Source organism: Hippopotamus amphibius, chromosome 10 (assembly GCF_030028045.1).
Source record: "Hippopotamus amphibius kiboko isolate mHipAmp2 chromosome 10, mHipAmp2.hap2, whole genome shotgun sequence".
Taxonomy (NCBI): Eukaryota; Metazoa; Chordata; class Mammalia; order Artiodactyla; family Hippopotamidae; genus Hippopotamus; species Hippopotamus amphibius.
The window spans coordinates 52,241,951-52,263,993 of NC_080195.1; the positions used below are offsets into that span (position 1 = coordinate 52,241,951).

General features: G+C 36.5%; 1 protein-coding gene across 2 annotated transcripts in view; it reads left to right on the forward strand.

Moving 5' to 3' along the window:
* Positions 1-22,043, forward strand: part of GSK3B (glycogen synthase kinase 3 beta) — a 194,071-nt gene that overhangs the window by 102,796 nt on the left and 69,232 nt on the right. For both annotated transcript variants that reach the window (XM_057696192.1, XM_057696193.1), the window contains exon 4: positions 20,924-21,034. In XM_057696192.1, coding sequence (XP_057552175.1) covers positions 20,924-21,034 — 111 coding nt within the window. The remainder of the gene's footprint in view (positions 1-20,923; positions 21,035-22,043) is intronic.

A 22,043-nucleotide genomic window follows, 5' to 3' on the forward strand; every position in this document is an offset into this window, starting at 1 on the left:
TCGTAGTGGCCTTGTAGTATAGTTTGAAGTCAGGAAGCCTATTCCACCAACTCCGTCTTTCCTTCTCAAGATTGCTTTGGCTATTCGGGTTCTTTTGTGTTTCCATACAAATCGTAAGATTTCTTGTTCTAGTTCTGTGAAAAATGCCATTGGTAATTTGATATGGATTGCATTGAATCTTTAAATTGCTTTGGGTAAGATAGTCATTTTCACAATATTGATTCTTCCAATCCAAGAACATGTTTGTGTTGTCTTTGATTTCTTTCATCAGTGTCTTATAGTTTTCTGCATACAGGTCTTTTGCCTCCTTAAGCAGGTTTATTCCTAGGTATTTTATTCTTTTTGTTGCAATGGCATATGGGAGAGTTTCCTTAATTTCTCTTTCTGCTTTTTCGTTGTTAGTGTATAGGAATGCAAGAGATTTCTGTGCATTAATTTTGTATCCTGCTACTTTACTAAATTCATCAATTAGTGCTAGCAGTTTCCTAATGAGACTTAAAAGCTTCTGCACAGTGAAAGAAACCATAAAGAAGACAAGAAGACAACCCTCAGAATGGGAGAAAATACTTGCCAACAAAGCAACCGACAAAGGATTAATCTCCAAAACATACAAGCAACTCATGTAGCTTCATACCAAAAAACATATAACCAATCCACAAATGGGCGGAAGACCTAAATAGACATTTCTCCAAAGAAGACATACAGATGGCCAACAAACAAATGAAAAGATGCTCAACATCACTAATCATTAGAGAAATGCAAGTCAAAGCCACAATGAGGTATCACCTCACACCGATCAGAATGGCCATCCTCAAAAAATCTAGAAACAATAAATGTCGGAGAGGGTGTGGGGCAAAGGGAACTCTCCTGCACTGTTGGTGGCAATGTAAGTTGGTACAGCCACTACAGAAAATAGTTTGGAGGTTCCTTAAAAAACTACAAATAGAACTACCATATGATCCAGTAATCCCACTACTGGGCATATACCCAGAGAAAACCATAATCCAAAAAGAAACACGTACCATAATGTTCATTGCAGCACTATTTACAATAGCCAGAACATGGAAGCAACCTAAATGTCCATCAACAGATGAATGGATAGAGATGTGGCACATATATATAATGGACTATTACTCAGCCATAAAAAGGAATGAAATGGAGCTATATGTAATGAGGTGGATAGACCTAGAGTCTGTCACATAGGGTGAAGTAAGCCAGAAAGAGAGAAACAAATACTGTATGCTAACTCATATATACAGAATTTAAAAAAAATTGATTCTGATGAACCCAGTGACAGGGCAAGAATAAGGATGCAGATGCAGAGAATGGACTGGAGGATATGGGGTTGGGGGGTTGGGGGGCGAAGGGGAAGCTGGGACGAAGTGAGAGAGTAGCATAGACATATATACACTACCAACTGTAAAATAGATAGCTAGTGGGAAGTTGTTGTATAACAAAGGGAGATCAACTCAATGATGGGTGATGCCTTAGAGGGCCAGGACCGGGAGGGTAGGAGGGAGCCACGGGAGGGAGGGGATATGGGGATATATGTATAAATACAGATGATTCACTTTGGTGTATTTCAAAAGCTGATACAAAAGTGTAAAGCAATTATATTCCAATGAAGAGCTTAAAAAAAAAGAAAGAAAGAAAGAAAGAAAAGTTGTGATATATTGCTGAAAATAATGATCCTCCATTGTCAAAAAAGGGAAGGCTTTCTAAAGATATCCAGAAGTATATAGGTTAAGGAACCTCCATAATCTTCCAGCCACCAAAAAGATAATTTCTTCTTGCCCTACTCATGATCTTCACTTCCTTGTTCCTGCATTGTTCTGGCAGTACTAATATAACACTCAAGAGACCAGATAGTAAACTAATATTTCTCATATAAGAAGATGGATTCTGCTCTAGGTTTTAGAGCTCAGGTTTGTTAGTTCTAACTCTTTAAGAGCAGGTTACTGAGAGTGAACTCAGAGCTGCTGTTTAGAAAGGGATCTAAATAAATCTCTTAAAACATTCTTACAAATCCTTAAATATGATTTCTCTCTGGATGTGGCAGTCTAATATTAGGTAGGCATTTTTCTAACAGAAGCATTATATATTGCTTATGTGTATGTATTAGAAGAGTTCAGGGGGGAGGAAATAATAAACTAGTAGTTTGAATTGCCTCTGAGATATGCAAATAGAGATGCCCAGTAGGCAGATACTTGTATGACTTTATAGGTGGTGGTGGTGGTAGTGGTGGGACTCTAAGCGGAGAGATCATGTTGATGAGGTTGGATATATAGGGTGTGTAGTCATGTGGTAGAGCTCTTCCGGAGTTCAGGAAGGAGGGAGAGGTGATGTTTGAGGCCAGACAGCAAAGAGCTAGCAGTTTGTCAGTATTGCTCTCTTGTCCTAGAATATGTTGAGGGTTGAGAGCAGTCTTCATTTGAGAGAGGTGCAAGGAAACCAGTGCCTTTGGGTTGGATCCAGGTTTTGTCTAGGGCAAGGCAGTAAAAAGAACCCTCTATGAAGAGACTAGGGTTTGAAACTGAAGAATTTCTTTTGGGGTTTCTGAGAGCTTGGGGAAGCTTTGAGCAGGAGATCTAGGGTAAGAACATGAGCCTAAAGGAGGTGTGAGGAGGCAATTAGAATGAGTTGAGGGCATTGTGAGGATAAGAAAGAGAAGATTTCAGTGTTTCATGATTATAGGCATGAAATTCTTGGTTAGGTTCTATGGGTATGTTTAAATATAAATGGGAACATTTTATAATCCTCTCATGTTCGTCATCTCTGATTCTCTTTCCCTCTCTGTCATTTTCAGTCTCTTCTAAGCTTTTTATGTCCTTTTCCTTTGGTCTCTGTCACATTCTGGGTTTCTGGCCCTTTCATTCTGGGCTCTTGGTCTCTGTCTCTGGATCTCTGTCCCAATCTCTTGGTCTGTGGCACCCCCTCAAATTTCTTTTTCCTCTTTAACTCTGGTGTCTGTCCATCTGTTTGTCCGTCTGTTGGTTACTTCTTTTATGGATCTCAACCTCATTCTCTGAGTTTCTGTACCCCTCATTCGTTGGGTTTCTACCAGTCCTACTCTCTTTGAATATTTGATCCTTTCTAAATTTTTGTGTGGATTTCCATCTGTCCTGAGCCTTCCTCATTCTCTCTCCTGGTATCTCTTCTCTCTGAGCCTCTGCTACTTCTTTTTGGGAAATTTTTAGAGGAAACATTTTCGCTCACTATCCTGGTTTTTGACTTCAGTACTACAGTACATATCTTACTCTATATGTTCATGTTCTACATAGTTGTATGAATAACTATTTATAACCTTATTAAATATTTAAAATCTCATAAAAGCTTTCCCTTGTTGCCTCATAATATTTTTAGTTATTGGTTATGTAATATTCCACTGAGTTTTTGTACTACATAATACTCTTAACTGTTCCCATATTGTTATTTTTTAAGTTTAGAATTATAGCTAAGCTTCGCAAAGGCCTCATCACAATTTTTGTCCATAAACACTTTCCAACTCTGGGTGAAGAAGTAGGATGGCTGTAATATTTGACAAATATTTCCACTGACCACAGTGTGACTGAATGGTTATACCTATTTTGGTGACCTTTTCTTTATTGTGCCGCACCCTGCCATTTTAAAGACTGCTTTTCTTTAGGGATTATATATAGTCAGCTTTTAGCCTGTAATTGTGGAAAAGAGTAGCCAATGTAACTAGAAGAAAGAGGAATCAAGTCAGCACAGAACTAGAGATGTGACCAGATTAGTCCTAGTCAGAGTCTTCTGGTTGGAATTACTAGGATTTGCTGTAGTAACTGGAGCATCATGTAGTCAATTAGTATAATCCAGGTTACCCAGTATATTTTAGTAACTCTGATTTAGTTCAGAGTAAATAGTACTCTTTCTCCTTGAGCAGAGAGAAATGGAATTTTTTAAATGTTTTTAAATGTTTGAAAGTCTTTGAAAACTTCAGGTATCTTAGTGAATAGTTTTTTTTTCAGTATCAGCGTTTAGCAATAGAAACCTTTTTCCCCCTAAGTGAAATTTATGAAGAACCCCTGTTCTACAGGTAGAACAGACAAAAAGCAAAGTTGTTCTGATTGAAACCAGGATGTGGGACCAGCTGACTTTGCTTTTCCTGAGTTGCAGCTCACTTTTGTAGAACCCTGGCATTCTGCAGGAGTATGGAAACCATATTTTGTTTTTTACAGGGGCCTTAAATTTTATTTAAATCAATTAATTGCTTTCTTTAAGAAATATTTCTCTAAGTATTTCTCTTAGTATTTCTTTAAGAAATATTTCTGTAAGTTTTACCTGTGTTTCATCGTAGATTGATTACTTGAGTAATGAAAGCTATCTTCCTTAAATAAAGCTTTCCCTCTATTTGTATGAGAGACAGTTTAAATAGCAAGGATGGGAAATTAATTTTATTCCTCATACCAAATTTTCTATTGATAGTAACTGTGGAGGGCTGTGTTCAGAAAGGGAAGGTTGTACTACTGCTTCTGGGATCAGGGAGAAGAATGCTGTGCTTGATTGTGCCTGTTTGTCACTAGCCCTGGAGAGGAGACATTTGGGGTGAATCCATTCTGAAAAGTAAAGAGCAGGGTTTGCATCCTATTTTTGTCACTTGATAGCAGTATGACAGGGCAAGATATTTACCTTTGTAAGCCCTTTTCAACTCTTATCATCTGTACAGTAGGGATTTTGTAAGGAAAAAATGTAATGTTTACTAAGTGCTTATCATAGCACCTGACATAATTAACATATTAATGTACTATTTTACAAATTATTGTTTGATAATAGCAAATATATATTGCACTCACTGTGCGTCCAGACATTGATCTGAGCCCTTTTACACATACTTTATAACTCACTTAAACCTCACTGCAACCCAGTGAAAAATGGGTATACTGATATTATCCCCATTTTATAAAAGAAGAAACTGAGGTAGTCACAGTTAAGTAAGTTACCTAAGAGTCATACAGCTGTGGCGTGGCAGGGTTAGGAGTCAGTTCCAGAGTCTGTGTGATATCGCTATACCATTTAGCATAGAATGTAGATTTTTCTAGAATCGGTGTGTTAGAAATGTAATACTTAAAAATGTCTCAGTAATGTTGAACAAAGGGAGATTGTGCAGTGTCTACTTTGGAGAACTTTTAGAAGAGAGTAGGTAGCCTTTTGCTCTATGATAATAATAGCAGTAATAGTAAATAGTAATACTAATTGTAAACACTAATAATAGCCCAAACTTACATGGTGCTTGCTATATGACAGGCATTAACCTCAACATGTTGCTCTTTTTTAAAAAAAAAAACTTCATTTTTTTCAGAAGAGCTTTTGAGAGGATTATTGTTCATTCTTCTTTAAATTTTGTTAGAATTTACCATTGAAACTATCTGGCTTTGGACTTTACTTATTTATTTATTTATTTATTTATTTAATTGGCTGTGTTGGGTCTTCGTTGCTGCACATGGGCTTTCTCTAGTTGCGGCGAGCTGGGGCTACTCGTGGTGCATGGGCTTCTCATTGCGGTGGCCTTTCTTATTGCAGAGCACGGGCTCTAGGCACGTGGGCTTCAGTAGTTGCGGCACATGGGCTCAATAGTTATGGCTCACGAGCTCTAGAGTGCAGGCTCAATAATTGTGGCGCACGGGCTTAGTTGCTCCATGGCATGTGGTATCTTCCTGGGGCAGGACTCAAACCCTTGTCCCCTGCATTGGCAGGCAGATTCTTACCCACGCACCACCTAGGAAGTCCTGGACTTTACTTTTGGGGAAGTTTTTGATTACTCATTCAGTCTCTACTTGTTATATAGGTTTGCTGAGATTTTGTATTTCATCTTGAGTCAGTTTGGTGATCAGTGTGTCTCGGAATTTATCAGTTTCATCTAAATTATCTAATTTGTTGGCACACAGTTGTTCATAGTGTTCTGTTATAGTCCTTATTTCTGTAGGCCCAGTAGTAATGTCCTCGCTTTCATTTCTGATTTAGTTATTCGTCTCTTCTCTCTTCTTTCTTTGTCAGTCTAGCTAAAGGTTTGTCGATTTTGTTGATCTTTTCAAAGAACCAACTTTCAGTTTTCTTGAATCTATTTTTTTTTTTTCTGTTGTGTTATTTTATTTTGGTCTAATCTTTATTTTCTTTTCTCTGGTAGTTTTAGGTTTAGTTTCCTCTTTTTTTCTAGTTCTTCAGTGTGTAAAGTTAGGTTATTGTCTTAATATTGTCTTAATGTAGGCATTTACAGCTGTAGATTTCCAGTACTGCCTTCACTGCCTTCCATAAGTTTTGGTATATTGTATTTTTGTTTTCGTTTATCTCTTAAGTGTTTTCTAATTTTTCTTGTTTAAGAGTGTATTGTTCAATTTCCTTTTGACCTGTTGGTTGTCAACAGTGTATTGTTTAATTTCCCCACATTTGTGAATTTTTTGGTTTCCTTCTGTTATTGATTTCTTGTTTTATTTCATTGTGGTTGGAGAAGATACTTTGTATGATTTCAGTCTTTTTAAACTTACTGAGATTTGTCTTGTGGCCTAAATATGACCTATTCTGGATAATATCCCATGTGTACTTGAGAAGAATGTGTGTTCTTCTGTTTGGTGGTAGAGTGTATATATCTGTTAGATCCAGGTGGTTTACAGTGCTGTTCAAGTCCTGTATTTTTTTATTGCTCTTCTGTCTGGATGTCCATTATTGATAGTGGTATATTAAAGTCTTCCAACTATTATTGTTGAATTGTTTATTTTGTCCTTCACGTCTATCAATATTTACTTCATGTATTTGGAACTCTGTTGTTTAGTGAATATATTATATACTAGTTATATCTTCTCGATGAATTGACCCTTCTATCAAAATGTAATGTCTTGGATGCCTTTTATTTCTTTTTCTTGCAACTACCCTGACTAGAACCTCCAGCACAATGTTGAGAAGAGATGAAAGCAGACATCCTTGTCTTATTTCCAATTTTAGAGAGAAAAAGTATTTAGTCTTTCATTTTTAAGTATGATTTTTAGCTTTGCTTTTTGTAGATTCATTGATCAGGTTGAAGAAGTTCCTTGCCATTCCTCGTTTGTTGAGCATTTTTATCATGAAAGGCTGTTGGGTTTTGTCAAATGTTTTTTTCTCCATCTTTTGGAACTTTTGTCCTTTATTCTATTAATAAGGTGTTTTATATTAATTTTTTGAATGCTAAACCTACCTCGCATTTCTGGAATTAATCATATTTGGTCATGGTGTATAGTTTTTATATGTCACGGAATAGTATTTTTTAGAGGATTTTTACATCTGTATTCATAAGGAATATAAAACAGTAGTCTGTCTGTCTGTCTTTCTTTCTTTCTTCCTTTCCCCTTCTTGTGGTGGCTTTGTCTGCATTGGTATCAGGGTGATATTGGCCTCATAGAATGAGTTAGGAAGTGTTTTCCTCTTCTGGTTTTTTTTTTTGAAAATTTTTGTGAAGAACTGGTATTGATTCTTCTTTGAATGTTTGATAGTTTTCTCCAGTGAAGCCATTTATAACACATCACTTTTGTGGTAAATTTTAAATTACTGATTCAGTTACTTTACTTATAATAGGTGTACTTAGATATTTTTATTTCTTCTTGTCCATTTTGGTGATTTGTTTATTTCATCTGAATTATTTATTGGCATAAAGTTTATACTTTTCTCTTAAAATTCTTTTTTATTTCTCTACAATCCTCTTTCATTCCTGGTTTTGATAATTTGAGTCTTCTCTCTATTTTGTTTCTTGGTCAGTCTAGCTCAAAGGCCTGTCAATTTTGTTGATTTTTTTTTTTTTCAATGAACCAACTTTTGATTTCATTAACTTTTTAAAATTGCTTTTCTATTTTTCAGTTTATTTATTTCAGTTTTAGTCTTCATTATTTCCTTCCTGTGGGTTTATTTTGCCCTTTTTTCCCCCCTGGTTTTTTAAGGTAGAAGTTAAGTTTATTGATTACAGATCTTTCCTCTTTTAAGTATTACTTATTGGTCAAAGGCTATGCTTAAAGTCCCATTAGCTAGTTATAATTTTATCCTTTACCACTGGATGTGTGAGTGGCTTAGATGCTGCTGTCATAGTTCAGGGAGTTCATATTTATTTGCCCCATGTTGAACCAGGGACTAATAGTTTGGAATTTCCCCTCTGATTGCTCCTGAAAAGGTACAGCCTTGGGCATTCACAGCCTTTTTGACTGCCAGGATGAATGTGATTTTACTTCCTGGGAGTTGCTCTTGGGTCAGAATAGTTTATTGTTTAGTCAGGTGTTTGGTCAGAGGTTACTTGTAAGCCCTTTGTGCCAGTGATGTTTCTGCTGTATGTTGATATATCTGTGTGCATCTTGGAGAATGCTTTAAGTTCATCTCAGATGCTGCTCAGCTAGCACCTGTGCACATTCTTATCGACCTCCGGAGACGACTGTAATCCCAAGTAGGCTCCTCTTGGCTGTCTCTTTCCTTGGTTCTTTCTGTTAAACTTCTGGTGCCTTGCCTTGTTTGTGTCATGAACCTACCAGCCTCCTCTTAATTGCTCTCCACAAAGATCTCCACTGTTTTTAGGCAGCTCCTAGAGGCTACAGTTCTTCCTACTGTGTTGCAAATCGTCTCTGTCAGCAGAGACTGACTTTTAGCCTGCCTCTCCCTCTGGACAGAACCCCCTGTTCTACTGCCCTAGACCTGGGGTGAGGACTCACTTTTCCCAGGGTAACAACCCCACTTTATGAAAGGACACTGGAGGAGGAGCAGTGGCAATGGCAGCCCCTGGTCTTCACAACTTGGCCGTCTCAGCGTGAGAGCTCTTCCCTGTGAGCAGGTTGAGAATGAGGCTCTCGGGGCCCCAGCCTACTCTGCCTGGAGTAGGGCTACTCTGACTTACTAGTGGGGACTGAGTGGGGGAAGGGAGACACAGTTCTCTTGGCTAGGATAAATCTTTTGCAACTTGGGATGCAACTTCTCCCTCCTGGGGTGAAACCATAGTTCCTGATTGGGAGCTTAGGGGAGAGGGTGCTGTCTGGATTAGAGTGCTGGGTAGAGCTTCCCAAACATGGAGATAGGATGGCAGGGTAAAGGAGCAGGTCTGTGCTAAAATGCCATGGACTCTTGCAGTTCTTACCAAGATTTGTTTCTTCGTTTGCTGTGTACCCTTAGAACAATTTCCAGATACTTTACACGATTGTTTGCTAGGCATTTTATCATTTTGCTTTGCTGAGGAGAAGATCTGAACTCCTTGCGCTGCTATTTCAGAAGTCCTGCTGCCCCTCTTACTATTTTCTACACTTTTGTTTGTGGACTGCTTAGTGAAATTGTTATTCTAGGTAGAAAAGATAAATAAAATAGAGGCCTCCAACTGTCGTGGGTGCATACTGTAGTGTAGAGGGAGAGACTAAAGAGTAATGACGGAGCGTATGCTCATCGTCTTTTTACCTCATTAGCTAAAAAAATTTTAAGCAAACACAAAAAATTATTACCGTTTTACTAATACCTTATAAAACATATACCAAAATAAGTATTTTAAACATTAAATAAATATAATATGCCCTATATATAATTTTTATCAGATTCAAATTCTTAGAGATATTCTTTTGATTAACTTTAGAATTATATAATGTCTTAAATCATGAATAAAGATAGATTTTTCTTTTAAAATTTTATGATTATAAAGTACTTTTTAAAATGCATTTTTCTCATTTAAACATTGTAACAGTACTCTAGGTAGATAATAGTAATATTTTGTTAGTTTTATCTTTGGGAAAATTGGAGTCTTGGGTGATTAAAGAATTTGCCCAATGTTGTGTAGTTAGTAACCACGGAAACCATTTACAAACCTAGATTCTTCAACTATAAATATAGTCCGTGTTCTTTCCAACCACCTATTCCCTTCAAATTGTAGAGTTCATTTCATTTCACTTTGCTGGCAACGTATAGTGTTGTAGGTGAAGGACAAGAAGAGAAATATACTGCAAAATGATATAAGGAATGACAGTTATTTGTATTATGAACAGAAATAGTATGGAGGAAAGTAATAAATTATCCAGAGGGGTCAGCAGAGGAATTACATAGGAGAGGTGATGCTTATTTAGGGTTTTGAAGGCCAAATAGGAGCTATTTTGGTAAATAGTGCAGAATAGGTATGTGTCAAGTTAGAAGTACAGGATGTTTGAAAAGTTTATTGGAGTTAAACAGCATGTTCTGTGTAGAGGTGACACAGGTATTTTGAAATTTCAGGTATATAGAGTAGCGGAGTGTGGGGACAGTAATGCGAGGTGAAGCTGAGGAAGTAAAAGTAGGTTCATAATTGTTTGGGTCAAGGTCAGCCTCGCTATATGAAAAGGATTTTTTGTTGTGTTGTTGTTTTAAATTAAATGAAACCCCATTACAGAAATGACATACAAATAGAAATGCTATACAAAGTTATAGCTAAGTGTACACATGGTCAAGTTTACAAAATAAACCCCCCTTGCTTTTTTTTTTTCCTTTCTCACCTTTCTTACTGTGTGAAAATTACTGATAGCAAGGAATTTTATGCACCGAAATAAGGGGTTGCCTAAATAAGGCCAGTTTTGTATCTTCCTTAAAATTTTATGGTGATTTCTATTAAAGTGGTACATTGATAATCTGGATTAAATTTTTACTGATGAAATGCTGACATTTTTATTGGAGTGTAACCTAGAGAATAAATATATAGGTATATGTAAAACTCCTGATGTGAATGAATTATCAAAACGTCATAAATTATAAATGTTACTAACAGCAATAAGATGCTATTATCTGCTTTTGTGAAACTAAAATATTATTACATTCATATTGTAAAAAATTTGAGGTAACACAGAAGGTCAGTAGACAACAGTAAAATCTTCTTTACCCTAATCCCTAAATCCCCAAATCCCTTTCTACAGAGGTAAATTTCCTATGTGTATGTGTGAGCACATATGTCATAGGTTAATATAACAGCATAATAATATGGCCTTTTATGTCTATGTGCATAAACACTGCACCCAGTTTCCTTTATTGTCAACATCTAATATTATTATGGTACATTTACTACAATTAGTGAACCAATATTGATACATTATTATTAACTAAAGTCCATAGTTTATTCAGATTTCCTTAGTTTTTGTTTTGTTTTTTAAAAATATTTATGTATTTATTTATTTATGTATTTATTTATTTGGCTGTGCCGGACCTTAGTGGCAGCATGCGGGATCTTCAGTTGCAGCATGCAGGGTGTAGTTCCCTGACCAGGGGTCAAACCCCAGCCCCCTAAATTGGGAGCACACAGTCTTAACCACCGGACCACCAGGGAAGTCCCAGATTTCCTTAGTTTTTACCTAATGTCTTTTTTCTCTTACATGATCCTGTTGAAGTTACCATAGTGCATTTAGTTATTATGTCTCTTAGGCTCCTCTTGGCCATGGCAGTTTCTCAGACTTTCCTTGTTTTTGATGACTTTGACAGTTTTGAGGAGTACTAGGTAGAGGTTCTGTAGAATGCCTCACTATTGGAATTTATCTGATATTTATCTCATAATAAACTAGGGCTGGAGATTGTTTGGAAAAAGACCACAGAGTGCCATTTTCATCACATTGTATCAAGAGTGTGTGCTATCAACACGATTTGCTATTAATCTTTTTTTTTATAAATTTATTTAATTTATTTATTGGCTGTGTTGGGTCTTTGTTGCTGCACACGGGCTTTCTCTAGTTGCTGTGAGTGGGGGCTACTCTTCATTGTGGTGCGCAGGCTCCTCATTGTAGTGGCTTCTCTTGTTGTGGAGCATGGGCCCTAGGCGCGTGGGCTTCAATAGTTGTGGCACATGGGCTCGGTAGTTGTGGCACACGGGCTTAGTTGCTCCATGGCATGTGGAATCTTCCCAGAGCAGGGCTCGAACCTGTGTCCCCTGCATTGGCAGGCGGATTCTTTACCACTGCACCACCTAGGAAGTCTGATTTGCTATTAATCTTGATCATCTGGGTGACCTTGTATTTTTCAGTTTTCTACACTGTAAATTTACTCTCCCCACCCCCACCCCTCCTTTTTTCCATGCTGTATCCTTTGTAAGGAAGTCACTTTCAACAGCCCACCTAAGAAGAGCAGAGGGGAGTTGTTTTCCTTAAGGGCAAAGTCGCTACGTAAACTATTTGGATTTCTTTTGCGTGAAAGATTGTCTCTTCTCCCCCATTTATTAATCTGTTATTTATATCAGTGTGGACTCATGCATATTTATTCTACACTTTGGCTTATAATCTAATACTACTTTATTAATCACATTGTTCCTGTTTTGGTCATTGGGAGTTCTTTGCAGTTAACATCTGTTCTCCTTTGACATACCCCCATTAATGTGGGCCTCTGTTTTGTTTCGGTTTTTGTTTTTGAGCTTGTCTTTACTTTCTGGTGTATAAGTTATTTTAAATTTCTTTTCACAACTCTTCAGTCATGTTTGTGTGTGTTCACACACATACAAACACACACAGAATTGTTTTCATAGACTTAATTCCTAGAAATGGCATTGTTGAGTCAAATTAGGTATGTGTTCATCTTCACTTTGGGATGACTGTATTAGCCCATTGACTTCCAAAAGATTGCAAGAGTTGGGGCTTTCACCAAAAGTGTATAATGGTGCATTTTGAAGAGTGACACCGTTCCAATACATAGTTTTCTCAGATTGAACTTTTCTTTTCCAATTTGTTATATAAGAAATGGTAGCTCATTGTTTTTATTGCATTTCTTTAGTTATCAATGACGTTGAGCATCTTTCTACATTTTTGTTTGCCATATGTATGGCCATAGATTCATGCCCCTTTTCCATTTTTTTCTATTAGAATGTTAGCCTTTTCTTATTGACTTATAAAAGCCATTTGTATTTTAAACAAAAACAAGTTAGCTCTTGGTCATGTGTAAGCAGAATTTTTTTTCCCCAAAGTTGTCATATTTTTATTTGGTTTGCTCTGTTTTTTTTTTAAAGTAGTATAGAAGTTTTACATTTTTATGTAATCAGATTGGCATTATTTTCCTTAATAGCTTATAAATATTTTATCCTCCAACATTTGCAAACATCTTTTCTTCTGGTACATTTTTTTAACTTTGTGTAATTTTCATATTTATTTTCTTTGAAGGTGTGAGATAAGGATGAAGCTTGCCATAATTATTGTTGTATGCTAGGTGCCCATCTCTTTCCTCATTCCCTCCCTCAGTCTCCCAAGCAAGAGAATATTTCTCTTTTTCCTAATTCAAACCCACTTTACTGTTAGTATTATTCCATCTTTAGCCAGCCTGGCACATTCATCAGAGAAAAGGCATCTACATTGAAAGTTTTTCTGCTAGTGCAAGTTCCCTAAACCCAATTCTGAGGAGAGTCCTGGGCTACCATGATACTTTGTTGGATGTCTTTTTACTAGGTTCTCGTATGTGCTGCTTTGCATCCCGTCAAATTTTTAGAATGATAGTATGGTTCTACTTAAAACTGCAGCTTCGTGCAATTTTGTTTCCTTGCCTTGAAAAGTTATCTGGGAGTAAGAGTATCATAGTAAGTAGTATCTGTTTTCCAGTGGATAGAGTTAAACAGCTTTTGCCGAGTTTTTGTTAGATGCGATCAAAATTTTGTCATTTAAATTTGTTAACTCAGTGAACAGTTTTAAAGTGGAGTTCATAGAGGAGAGGTTATCAGCAGTTAGAAAATAGTTTATTAATGAAAATGATAACTGAACCATTGAGAGAGATATTCCCGAAGTTGTACATCATGTAATTTGGAAACCTAGTAACTGTTCTTTGAAATTAGTACTTTCTCATTATGTTAGTGAACTATTTTCAATATCTCTAGCTAAATGATACTCTTTATATGTTGTATTTTTATACTTGGCTTTTAAAATTTACTGTTAATCTGTGAATATTCAGGCATTCTGTTTGATAACCCAAAAGAGAGATTACATTAAGAAAACAGCAGGCCTGAGATTTTCCAGAAAATTACAAGTGGTAGAAATGCAGAATCCTGGTCCTTCTTTCTTCTTGAAATATTAGTATCCTCAGTCTCATGAATTATCTTCTGCACATACCTCCAAACAAAGCTACTTTGGGAACATGAAAATATTAGTATTTTCTCTGGTATAATGACATTTCCTAGGAATGGGCACCTTCCCCTCAGATATTACTCCTGAGGGCGTTAGTTTACAGCAAAACATCTGTAGGTTTAACAAGAGCATTTAAGGAATATGATGTTGAGCCCATTTATTTCATATTGGTATTGGTAGTAGTATTACTTGTTTTGGTTTTCAGTCTTAGGACTCACTTATATATATATTTTTAAAGGTGGATTTGATTTGAATATAAGCACAGAACCATGAAGCGAAAGGTTTTTCAGAGTGCCTTTGAATATGAGACACCTCTGGTGTCTCAGAAAATTGAAGATAGTCAAAATGACAACTTCTAAATGTCAAAGGGACAGTTACACTATACCTACAAAATGGACAGACCTCCTGTTGGTTCTAAAGAAAATTGACAAGTTTTTGATTGAATAAATCAAATTTATTTGGGCAAAAAAATAGGCTTGTTAGTCTGCAAAGTACTGCTCCAAATATAATTTGAGCCTCCATATTTCTCATCATGTAATAAATGAGAACATTTGACCTATAGCAGACATGGTTTCCATAACCTTCCTTTGATATATTTTGTTTTGTTAATATTATGAATAAAATATACTGCCTAAAAGTGTATATCATCAGTACATCAAATGAAGCCTTAACTGTACAAAGTAGAGTGGAATTATCTTTGTTGATCTGAACACAGTACTTCTACTGTAACCTAATATTGCATCAAATTTTTTCATTAGCTGTATCTCAGTGTTTGATTCCTTTTGAGCTCTGTTCAGTTACACCTATCATTTATTTTCCACATGAATTACTGTCAAGTCTTGTCTGTCGTTCTACATAATAAGTTGACACTTTGATTTCAATCATAGGGTTTTATATTTATCTTTGTTAAATTTTATGTTGTGGGTTTGGCTTAGCATTCTAGACTACTAGAGTTCTTTAAATTCTTACTCGGTCTTCCCTTTTAAGCCATTCTTCCTAGGTTTGTGGCAATAGTAGGTGGTTGTGTTAAAGTCAGAAATTGTAAATTGACTGCCAGATCCATCCTCTGATGTGTTTTATTTGGCAAGTACATTGTTAATTTTTCTTTTTTTATTAGAATACTTTTAGTTAAGTCTTGTACTATCTGATTTACCAACCACTGTCTCTTACTGCATTATATATTTTGGCTTCACACATTTACATTTGTTGTTTATCCATTTGCTTTTGCAACCCCTGATAAAGGAAATCATTTACAAAAATTTGAGGAGGACAAGGGAAGGACAGAGTTTGTAGCCTTACAACTAGAAATCTCCCTTGAACTTAGGGTTTTGTTTTTGTTTTTGTTTTGGCTGTGTTGGGTCTTCGTTGCTGCATGCGGGCTTTGTCTATTTGCAGTGAGTGGGGGCTACTCTTAGTTGTGGTGCGTGGGCTTCTCATTGCGGTGGCTTCTCCTGTTGCAGAGAACGGGCTCTAGGCGTGCAGGCTTCAGTAGTTGTGGCACGTGGACTCAATAATTTTGGCTCACAGGTGCTAGAGCACAGGCTCAGTAGTTGTGACGCACAGGCTTAGTTGCTCCAAGGCATGTGGCATCTTCCTGGACCAGGGCTCGAACCCATGTCCCCTCCATTGGCTGGAGGATTCTTAACCACTGCACCACCAGGGAAGTCAAGTATTCATTTTTTAATCTTTTTTATTTTTCACTTTTGGTATGATTATTTAGCAAATGAATTAAATTACCACACACATCTCCAGGTCATTCATAAATATATCATGATTAACTTTGTCAAATGATTTATTAAAATCAAGAAACCTTGTGATCAAATAATAGTTAAAAAAGAATAATTTTGATATCTGTATTAATGACTTTTCCAGACTTACCATTCCTTGGGTTCTACTTACACAGCAGTCCCTTCAACACCAGTTCAGCATTTTCTATTTGTTTATTCTTTTTATCAGACCACACCTTCACTTGGAACTAATTCTCTCTTTTTTTTAATAAGTTTATTTATTTATTTATTGGCTGCATTGGGTCTTTGTTGCTGCACACGGGCTTTCTCTAATTGAGGCGTGCAGGGGCTACTCTGTTGTGCACGGGCTTCTCATTGTGGTGGCTTCTCTTGTTGCAGAGCACGGGCTCTAGGCACGTGGGCTTCAGTAGTTGTGGCATGTGGGCTCAATAGTTGTGGCTCATGGGCTCTAGAGCGCAGGGTCAGCAGTTGTGGTGCATGGCATGTGGGATCTTCCAGGCCCAGGGATCAAACCCGTGTCCCTTGAATTGGCAGGCGGATTCTTAACCACTGCACCACCAGGGAAGTCCTGGAACTAATTCTTAACTAAGTCTTGATCTTTGGAATTTTCTTCTCTTAGCCCTCAGCATTACTTTTGCTACCTTCAGTTTTACATATAACCTTATTTTATAAGAGATAGGGTCATCAGACATATTCATTTTACTTACTCTTCGTAACACCTAATCACTTATTTTAGATGTACAGGGGGAAAAATGTGGTACTGTTTCTTTCTAAAGATGGTAGTTAAAATTAGGTCTTTATTATGTGCCAGGTTATATGCTTCAAGAGCTGTGTATGAATTATTCCTAATAATCTCATGACAGTCTTTTAAAGTAGGTATCATTAGCACTATTTTACAGGAAAATGTGGCTTCAAAAGGTTAAGTGATTTGCTGTGGTCACATGAGTTACAGTGTAGTCACAGTGTAGTTTGTTTGACTCATGCTAATCTTGCTTCTTAATTACTACATGGTGTAACTTCTCTGTGTTCTTGTTTTCCTCTTCTTGTGATGTTCTAGAACCTTGTTTCATCAGTTATCCCTTTTCTTTTGTTTCTTAAAAAACTTTATTCTATCTTTATTCAGTCAGTGTGCAAATAAATTTGGGTCTCAATGAAAAGCACATTTAAAAATTTTCTTTGACTTTTGTTTCCCCTGAAGTTACCAGCTCCCAGCTCTCTCCTTACTTTCACCAATAGGGATTTTGTAAGAACAAACTAAATTAACTGCCTCTTATTTCTCACCTGCCATCTGCTCCCTCATGAACTCAGTACAGGTTGGTTGCTACTGGCACCATGGTCTGAAACTGCTCTTTCCTGTACTGTCACTGAACCATGATATACCAGATCCAACAGCATTTTTAGTCCCATCCTTCCTGCCATTGAAACGCTTTGTTGTTCTATATCTCATCATTATTGAAACTCAGTTTTGGATCTTTTGATGCTAGTCTTTCCTTGCTCTTTTATGCCTCTTAGTTCTCGTTGCTGAGTTGTCCCCTAATGTCACCTGCTTCTTAAGTTTCAAGGATCTTATACTCAGTCCTTTCCTCACTCTCTTACTGTATACACTCTTCTCAGGTGAGTGATTCTGTTCTTATAGTTTCAGCTATTGCCGAAATCTCTAGCTATGCTCTACTCTTGTTTTCTGAGTTTGACTTGACCACCCACCTACTATGTATTTCCAACTACCTACAGAACATAGCTACCTAAAATGTTCTGATATACATAAAGTAAACGTTCAGCTTTTTCCCTCATACTTCTTTGCTCTTTTTACATTCCTTGTCTCATTACCTGCCTAGTTGCCCAAGTTTAGAGACTGTTAAGTTAATCCAAACTTCTTTGTTTCTCAAGTTCTCTATTACTCTCTTGTTTAAAACTAGCCAATATGCTTGCCTCCCACCTCCTTTTTAAAAAATCCTTATTGCCTATGCCCTGGTCTAGGCTTTGGATTCTTGTAGGAGGTTTCCAGCTGCTCACACTGCTTTTATTCTTATCTTCCCAACTCCCCCCCCACCCCCAGCCCCATACCTATTTTTCATAATGCTATTTAGTTATATCTGGCAGACTGTCATCCTAATTTTTAAATAATATCCATTGCCTCTGAACTTAACTTATTCAGCAAATATTTATTGAATACCTACAATATGCTGGGTGCTATTCTAGGTGAAGATAGAGCAATGAAAAAGACAAAAATCTTTTCCCTTATGGAGCTTAGTCCTCATGTGGGGAAGCAGGCAGTAAAAAGTAAACTCTCTGGTTAGAAAGTGGTAAGTATCATGGGGAAAAATAAAATGGTGAAGGCAGATGGGAGTGTGGGGTGGACGAATGGGTTACAATTTTAATGGAGGAGATTAGGAAAAGCCACTCTAAAAGATAACACTAGAGCAAAGATTTGAAGGAGTTGAGGGAAGTGAGCTATGTGTATATCTGGGGAAGAATATTCCAGACTGAAGGACTAATCAGCTCAGAGACCCTGAATGCCAGAGTCTGCCAAATGTGTTCAGGAAACAGCAGGAAGCTCTTGTCTCTAGAGATGAGTGAGCAGTGGGGAAAGCAGTAGAGTAGAGGACAGGGAAATAAGGAAGTGTGTAGAAGCTTGTAGACCATTTATTTGTAAGAATAAATCGTAATGAAGTGGAGTGGAAGAGATACAGTCTACCTTATATTTTGTTGATATTAGATTGTAAAGGGTTGAAGTTGGAAGCAGGGAGACCATTTAGAAGGATAGTGCAATAATCCAGGTGAGAGGTGATAGTGGCTCAGACCAGGGTTGTAGCAATGAAGATGGCAAGTGGTGGTTGGATCCTGGATAAATTTTACAGGTGGAGTCATTAGATTCTTTTGATATCTGGATATGGGGAATGTATGTACATGTTTGGGAGAAAGCAGGGAGTAGGGAATAAATGATAATTCTAAGGTTTTTAGCCTGAACAGTGTCAAGTACACAAGTGTATATACTAGACTGGACTCAAAAGCAGAGGTCCCAGGATACATATGAATTTGGGAGTCATAAGTGTATAGTGGTACTGAGCCATTAGACTGGATGAGTGAGTTTACACAAAGAACAGAGATCTGAGGGCTGAGCCTTAGGGTCCTCTATTCCTTAAGAGATAAAGGAGAATAGAAGGAACCAGATATAGAGAGCCGCCAGAACTGTCTTTAAGGTAGGATGAAAACCACAAGAGTATTGTGTTCTAAAACCCAAGTGAAGCAAGTGTTTCAAAGAAGGGAACATGATTGACTATGTCAGATGGTAGTGCTAAGTCAAGCATAAGAGAGGCGAAAGATGATGCCTGAAAATTGGCATCGAATACAGCAACAAGGAGATTATTCATCTTGATGAATAATTCTGGTGGAATAGTGGTGGTGAAATGCTATTGGAGTAAGTTTTAGAGAGAATGAGAACAGCCAGATATTGGAGAAAGTCAGTTTAGATACCTCTTTTGAAGCATTTTGCTGTTAAAGGGGGCCAGAAAATAGGATGATGATGATTAGTGTGATTGGAGAGAGATTTTTTTTTAATGATGGGAGAAATAACAGCAAGTTTATATTCTGATTGTAATGCTCTCACAGAGAGAGAATAATTGATGGAGAAAGAAAAATTACTGAAGCAGTGAGTGTGAGTAGGAAAAGCAGAATAGTTTGTTTGTTTGTTTATATGTGGCAGTTTGCCTTAGAAAGGAGCTTGGTCAGCTTATCTCTAGTTAGAGTAGTGAAGGAAAAGCATACATGAATAGATGCTGGTAAATGGGTACATGTAGTGGTGCAAGCAAGGTCATCAGCTGATGGTGAGGATGGGAGAAGAGTTATAAAAACAGGGAGCAGGCCTTTGCTTTTATTTACTAACTCCCTTGTTTGAGAGTGAGGGTAATGTTAGACCATGGAATTTAAGCTAGATATGGAGGGAAGAATAGAAAACGTGAAAGACTGAGGAAAAGTGAAAAGGTAGTAGGGTCAGTGGCATGCTATCTCACTAAACTATTTCCTGTGGTCTACTGTATTCTTTAACCCCACATCTTGAATATATAGTTTTCTCTCTGCCTGAAATGCCCCTTTCAGACTCAATTTAGATGACGTCTTTTATCTGCACCCTTACTTCCTTACTTCTTCTGTGATGACTACTGACATATAGAAAATGCTCAATAAATGCTGAAAATTGAAATTCTTCACTTTAGTTTGGTAGGTAAGATGATTTCAATCTGGAAAGACTGTGAAACTTTACCTGCAGATTTTCCCACTCAGTAGCCAGTTCTAGACTTGAACACCATGATTCTCAGCTTTGTGTTCTGCTTCAGTTTGTTTATCTGATATTGTTCACATGAACAGGATGAGGGTAGCACTCTGTTCTTCTTTCCTAATTGGTACTTAGTTGGAATTCCCTTCTTTCCACTGATCTTGGATTGGTGTCTTTATGCTGCTGTGAATGGATGTTTAAACATGTGACCTGCAATAAACTTGTGAGTATGATAACTCGCTGCCTTGTAAGTTCTTTTTTTTTTCCAGTTATAAGTTCTTGTAGAAGCCAAGTGGTTATTTTACTAATTATAGATTATCAAATAACCATAGAATCTTTTTATAAGGTTTGAGAAATTCTGAAGTCCAACTTTTCATGTTATAGTTGAAGAAATGGAAGCCTAGAGAGATTAAACAACTTGCATACATCAGTTAGCAGAGCTAGGGCTAGAAATGCACAGTTCTTAGCTCCCTGTTCAATACTTATTCTACTACCATGACACCTTTCCTGTTAGGATATGAGGGGCAATGATTCTCAAACTAGAAAATATGAAATTTTGTGACAGATGCTATCCTCTAAAATCATATAACCAAAACAATAGTTAAAATATGATTAGAAATCTTAACAGTATTGAAATGACTGTGTAAATTATTAGTTAAAAAAATGTGGTAGACTTATTTTTACTATTATGGTTATATTCTGAATTAATTTTGTGTAATTAAAATTGAACGCATGAATCTTTTCTTTAAATATCTGAATAAGTGAATGTGTAGAGAATTTACTCTAATTTGAATATTTAAAGACTAGTTTCTAATGCTGTTTTTTTTGCTTTGTTTGTTTTTAATAAACTCTTTCAGAAAGATGAGGTCTATCTTAATCTGGTGCTGGACTATGTTCCGGAAACAGTATATAGAGTTGCCAGACACTATAGTCGAGCCAAACAGATGCTCCCTGTGATCTATGTCAAGGTATGTAAAAATGGAGCAATTTCCCATTTTAGAAAGTACTTATTATGAGCCAGGGAGAGTGCTGGGTATATTTTAACTGTATTAGTGCATCTTGTACTGAGGGTGGAAAAGTGCAAAGTAGATATTGCTCGAGTTTCATTAAATTTTTGTACAGTTTTAAAGTGTGAAGGCTTCACTTTTTAAACTTTAATGACTCTAGTATTAAAGATACTTGTCAACTTTCTGACAAATGAATTTTTTCAGAATTATGGATTTTAATTTTGCTACCCACAGCACCTTTTTATTGAATTTCTTATAACCCTTATTGTGCCACAGGCTGCAATAGGAGCAAGCATATCATATAAAATTATAAAAATATGATTATAAATATTATCAGATTCAATGTTTTATTTCCATTTATAGATATAGTATGTCTGTAGCTGAAGTTTAAACTTTTGGTAATTTTAAATATGCACAGACTCTATTAAGGTGTTATTTAATTTTTGGTACCTGATGTCAGTGTCATCTTGTTTGATACAACTCATATTGGAGTGATTAGGAATTTATCCTGCATGATTATGACTGAAGTTTTGGTAGATTATTAGAAACAGATTATTATTTGTTTAACTATGATGTGAAAATTAGCTGAGTTAAATTTAAAAATTCAGATATCTAAGTATAATTTTTTACATTTTTCTGTTTATACAAATAACTCTAGAAAATAAAATGGCATTGATTCTAAATGTTTTGAGAATTGAGGTTTTACTTAATGGTTACAGTTTTTGGCTTTATAGTAATAAAATGGATATTGCTTATGGGATTACTATAGTGTTGTTAATATGTTCCTCTGTCCTCAATATTTCCTATAAATTGGTGATTAGATACATTTTTGTAGGAATCAAGACCACTTCATATGTAGATGATACCTTATGTCAATGCTTTATCTGACCTTTTACTGTCTTTTTTGTTGTTGTTTTTCACCAAGACACTGGTATCTTTGATTTGAATCATTTCAAAATTTCTTTTCATG